Raw genomic sequence first — 4,166 nt, forward strand, 5'->3', positions numbered from 1 at the left:
TTGTGAAGTGGATGGGCACGAAGGTTGAAGCACCTTCCGATTCAGTGCTATAATTTCTTGCAAGCTCCAGTGACTTCATATAACTCATGAAAAAAAAATCAACAGTGGCCTTTGGAGGAGGCATTTCTTTCCCATTGACTAAGCCTGACTTAAGTGACCAGATTCACCATAAGAGAGAGCAATAAACTACTCCCTCCATGGCTCCATCCCACAATATATGAACGTTTTCCAACATTGTTTTATTCCAAAAGACATGAACTAACAGAAATATACTGACACCAAACATGATCAGCTTTTTATTCCAAAGAACAATGGTGATATCAAACCACATGTTTCCGAGTGAAAAAAAAGGCAATCGGCACATTCACAACTGTAAACTCTCCATCTCCCTATGCACACAAAGCTTCTTCCCGGTGGCGTTTGCCGTGGCTGTAGAAACCTCCATATTTCTACGATGCCTGACTGGCTGACTGCCTGCCTATCTACTGATGTCCCATATATCTTGACTCACAACACGGAGAAAATTGCGTAGAGCGAGTAGCAGGCCTGCCTAGCAGGCGCGAACCTCGGTAAATCGGCTTGGGGCTGGCTCACAGTTGCTGGTAACTTTCAATGATCCAAAGAGGCACGATAGTCTCCTCATAATGGGCTTGCGACTGGCTACTACTTCAAATGTCACAACATCCTTCCCGGTATCAACATATGCATCGTAGCCCTCCAGATCTGCTTCCGTTATGAACACTGCATCGACACATCCAGTTGGACTGCTTGGCCTCGGTACCATAACTTGACAAAGAGGTAAACCGCTATCATCGTAATCAAACTCCACCGTGCAGTCCTCGATATCACTGTCAGGAATGGAGGCTTTGGTGCCTTCTAGGTAACAGTTTAGGTTTGTACTCCTTACTGGAAGACGTCCAGTGGTGAGAGTGCTAAATACGATAACAGCCTGCAAAATCATGTCATTGGCGAAAGCAGCTTAGCAGATGCATGACTGAATAACGATGGCGTTCACTTGTATAGAACACAAAGGCAACAGCCCTTATACCTGCCACTGTGATGGTGCCAAAAGCACTCGGGGCCTAATGGATCGTACATGATCCAAAGCTGCTTCAGGAGTCATGTTCCTATATTTGATCTGAAGAGAAGGAACATAATAATCTGTTATCAGCAACTGAATGAAATTTATAACATTCAGCTTGAAATTTATGTAGCATATATTACCAAATAGCACAAAACAATAGTGGTACTTCGTCCTCTACCAGCTTTACAGTGAACATAAGTAGTTCCACCTTGTGACGCATTGCCTGAAAAACAAGTAACTACATATTAACTTCTACCCATGTGAGACCTATTGAAATTTTGAGAAAATATGTGATCTTTATTTCTTTAACATTTAAACCAAACTCAATGGACATTTGTTGTTGCTAATGACAAGGCATAAGTGATCAGATCATCCTTGGTCAATAGAACAGTCAAGGAAGCTTGAAGATAGCACATAGTTACATCTTACATGCAATAAGATAGACATTGCTGTTTGAAAACGTTCTGCAGACAGCTGATCATTGAGTTCAAATTTCGGCATTGCGGATAAAACAAGAGAACTGAAAGACAGGACGAGCTCTAGTAACAAAAACAATGACTACAACCACAGCAGCAGCAGAAAAAAAAAGAATCCTTCAATGAGCAAATTTTTTAGTACTAGACCATTTCTTGACATATTATCAAAGAACTACAAGTTTAAGAATAGCCTAAAGAATCACCCCATTTCTGTATCAGTGTTCAGAAAAAGATTCCTTGGAATTTCAACAAAAATAACAGGCGTGTCCCACCCATCAGCCACTGAGCCACATCATCATGAATTGGGATAGGTGCAACTTTTTCATGGACACTTATGCTTGTGACTCTGATGGGTTGGGGCAAACCTGGCAGTTCCGTTGTAATCATATAAAGGTGTAGTTTTCTGAAAATCATGATACACAAAAAGTGTAGTTTGTGAAATTGCTTGTTAACTGCAGTTCCTTGATAGTTAACAAATATAGTGTAGTGTTGAGAAATGTTGCTTTTGCACATAAATCATGCACTCAAGAATGAGCAGAATATGTAGCCATTCCTTCGTAGTGTACTATCCTTGTCTACATAAAGGACTGACTATTATAACAGGGTCTCAGTTTCTTTGTCATAGGCATTTATATTGCCCATTCCACTTACTGTCATGCATGATGTCATCCACAGCAACATCAAATAAATCCTTCATCTTGCTGTTGGGATGGAGGTTTGCATTAACCTATATATTGTTATACCTACTCCATCTGATACTGACGACCTACCAAACAATGTACATAATACTCAGTTCATTATGCAGTTGACCGCAAGCTATCATCTACATTCCTTGCATCCCAAATCTAAATCAATTTCTTATTGCAGGAGAACAGCACTCCATATCGCCAGGTACTAAAGACATCAGGAGAACTGATATGTAGATTTAATGATTTATCACTTGCGTCTAGGACATGGCATGAACTTACGGTGGATAAAATCAATGGCTCGACAAATATCTTCAAGGGATGGTGCGAACAGGTAGTCTCTTGTGGCAATCACAAGGTGATCAATCCCATAGGCCTGGAAAAAGAAGGTGTGTTACTCATCAGTACATATTTGTTTTGCTAACTGAAAAGCCACAGTAGAGTGATGGTCTGATGGAGCATGGCTGCGAATCAATCACAGTATGTATGGAATTGCATTTATTAATTCAAATCCAAATACAAACGAAATTATGCAACAATGAAATCAAGTAATGTAAAAATTACCTGGTACAAGGACATTGGCACCAGAGTCTCATAAGGCTCATTCAATGTTACAACTCCCTGAACTCCAAGTTGCTTCAAACGTGGAACATCACTTGGGAAAGGAACAGCTCCTAGCAAAATGCACTGCAGATGGAGGTTGGACAAATTTAGACGATGACATCTTTATAGCAAGGGCACGTCACAGTATTATACATCGAAATGCTAAATTGTGCAAAGCAAAATATCACAACACCTAACAATATCAATCAAGGCATGCTATCTAGGGATGAATGCGTCCTTTCACCACCTAACCAACAGAAGGATTCTGTGGTCCTAGGCATGTAAACACGTTCACCCGCCAGTGCCAAATGGAAGACCACAAGACAATCATACAGAAGAACAAGCTACAGTAACATAGATACTGAAGAAAAAGTGCTCAAATGTATTGCACTCGAAAATGGAGCCTGAAATGACCAGACACAACAGCAATCACTGCTTACAACGGCCATGCCTTTTCCAACAGCCGAACGTCAATTACAAGAAATACTCTCACGCACGAAAAAGAAGAAGAAGAAGGTCGCAATTCTGCACAAAACTAACAGCGGAGCAATCACTGCGTCAGATGCAATCATGGAACCAGATGTAACCCTTCCCCAGTGTAGATGGCACCGAGAAAACCCTGATAAAAAAACTGGTGCCCAAAATCACCCCCTTCACCAGTTTAAAAAAGTCGCCCTATCATCCAATCTTATGGACGCCAAGTGATCCAATTTATCGAACAAGAATCAGTCAATACTAGCACTACATAGGCATACACTATGGGCCTATAATCCCAGACAAAGTAATCACGAAATTCGCTCAAAGGCAGGGTGAGCACCTGGTCGACGCGGTCCCACCACCGGAACTCCGCCTCGAACTGGTTGCGCAGGACGTTGTAGAGAAGCGTCGGGTAGAAGAGCACCCTGGCGCCGGCGCCGACGAGCGCGCGCTTGGCCCTCAGCCGCACGACCTCGCCGCCGCCAGCCCAGGCCTCCTCCGGCTCCTCCCCCTCCACCGGCCTCCCGTCGCCGTCCCCCAGCTCGCGAATCCTCATGCGCCTCCCCTCCCCTCTCCTCCCCTCCGGAAACAGCCCGACGCCCCAACCCTACGCGCACGCCGAGGCACCTCCGGCGCGCCCCAAGCCCTTCCGGAACCAGCAGATCCGCCGGGGAGATTCGTGGATCGAGAGGCGTGGCGTTGCGGCTCGGGCTTTGCTCCTGGCGGTGGGCAGAGGGGGAGACGCGAGAAATGGGAAGAGTGTGGGCTGTGGGGGCAAGGCAAAACCTCAGGAGAAGACTGCGGGGGCGAAAACAGGTGGCGAGTCTGCTGAATCGGATC

General features: G+C 44.4%; 1 protein-coding gene across 1 annotated transcript; it reads right to left on the reverse strand.

Moving 5' to 3' along the window:
* Positions 1–218: 218 nt before the first annotated feature.
* LOC119268904 (phosphatidylglycerophosphate phosphatase PTPMT1-like) lies at positions 219–4,160 on the reverse strand. Its single transcript, XM_037550618.1, has 6 exons — positions 3,667–4,160; positions 2,811–2,933; positions 2,529–2,622; positions 1,225–1,307; positions 1,049–1,138; positions 219–949 (listed from the first exon to the last, which is right to left on the reverse strand). The coding sequence occupies exons 1-6, from the start codon at positions 3,880–3,882 to the stop codon at positions 551–553; spliced, it is 1,005 nt and encodes a 334-aa protein (XP_037406515.1). The 5' UTR covers positions 3,883–4,160; the 3' UTR covers positions 219–550.
* Positions 4,161–4,166: the final 6 nt, after the last annotated feature.

This window comes from Triticum dicoccoides, chromosome 3A, assembly GCF_002162155.2.
Source record: "Triticum dicoccoides isolate Atlit2015 ecotype Zavitan chromosome 3A, WEW_v2.0, whole genome shotgun sequence".
Classification (NCBI taxonomy): Eukaryota; Viridiplantae; Streptophyta; class Magnoliopsida; order Poales; family Poaceae; genus Triticum; species Triticum dicoccoides.

Bases quoted from the DNA above. Each gene is read 5' to 3' on its own strand.
- LOC119268904 (XM_037550618.1), bottom strand. From the start codon at position 3,882: ATGAGGATTCGCGAGCTGGGGGACGGCGACGGGAGGCCGGTGGAGGGG. The intron at 2,934-3,666 runs GTGCTCACCCTG...CTCCATCTGCAG, and splicing joins GGTGGGACCGCGTCGACCAG to TGCATTTTGCTAGGAGCTGT. The intron at 1,139-1,224 runs GTAATATATGCT...CCTTCTCTTCAG, and splicing joins CTATTGTTTTGTGCTATTTG to ATCAAATATAGGAACATGAC.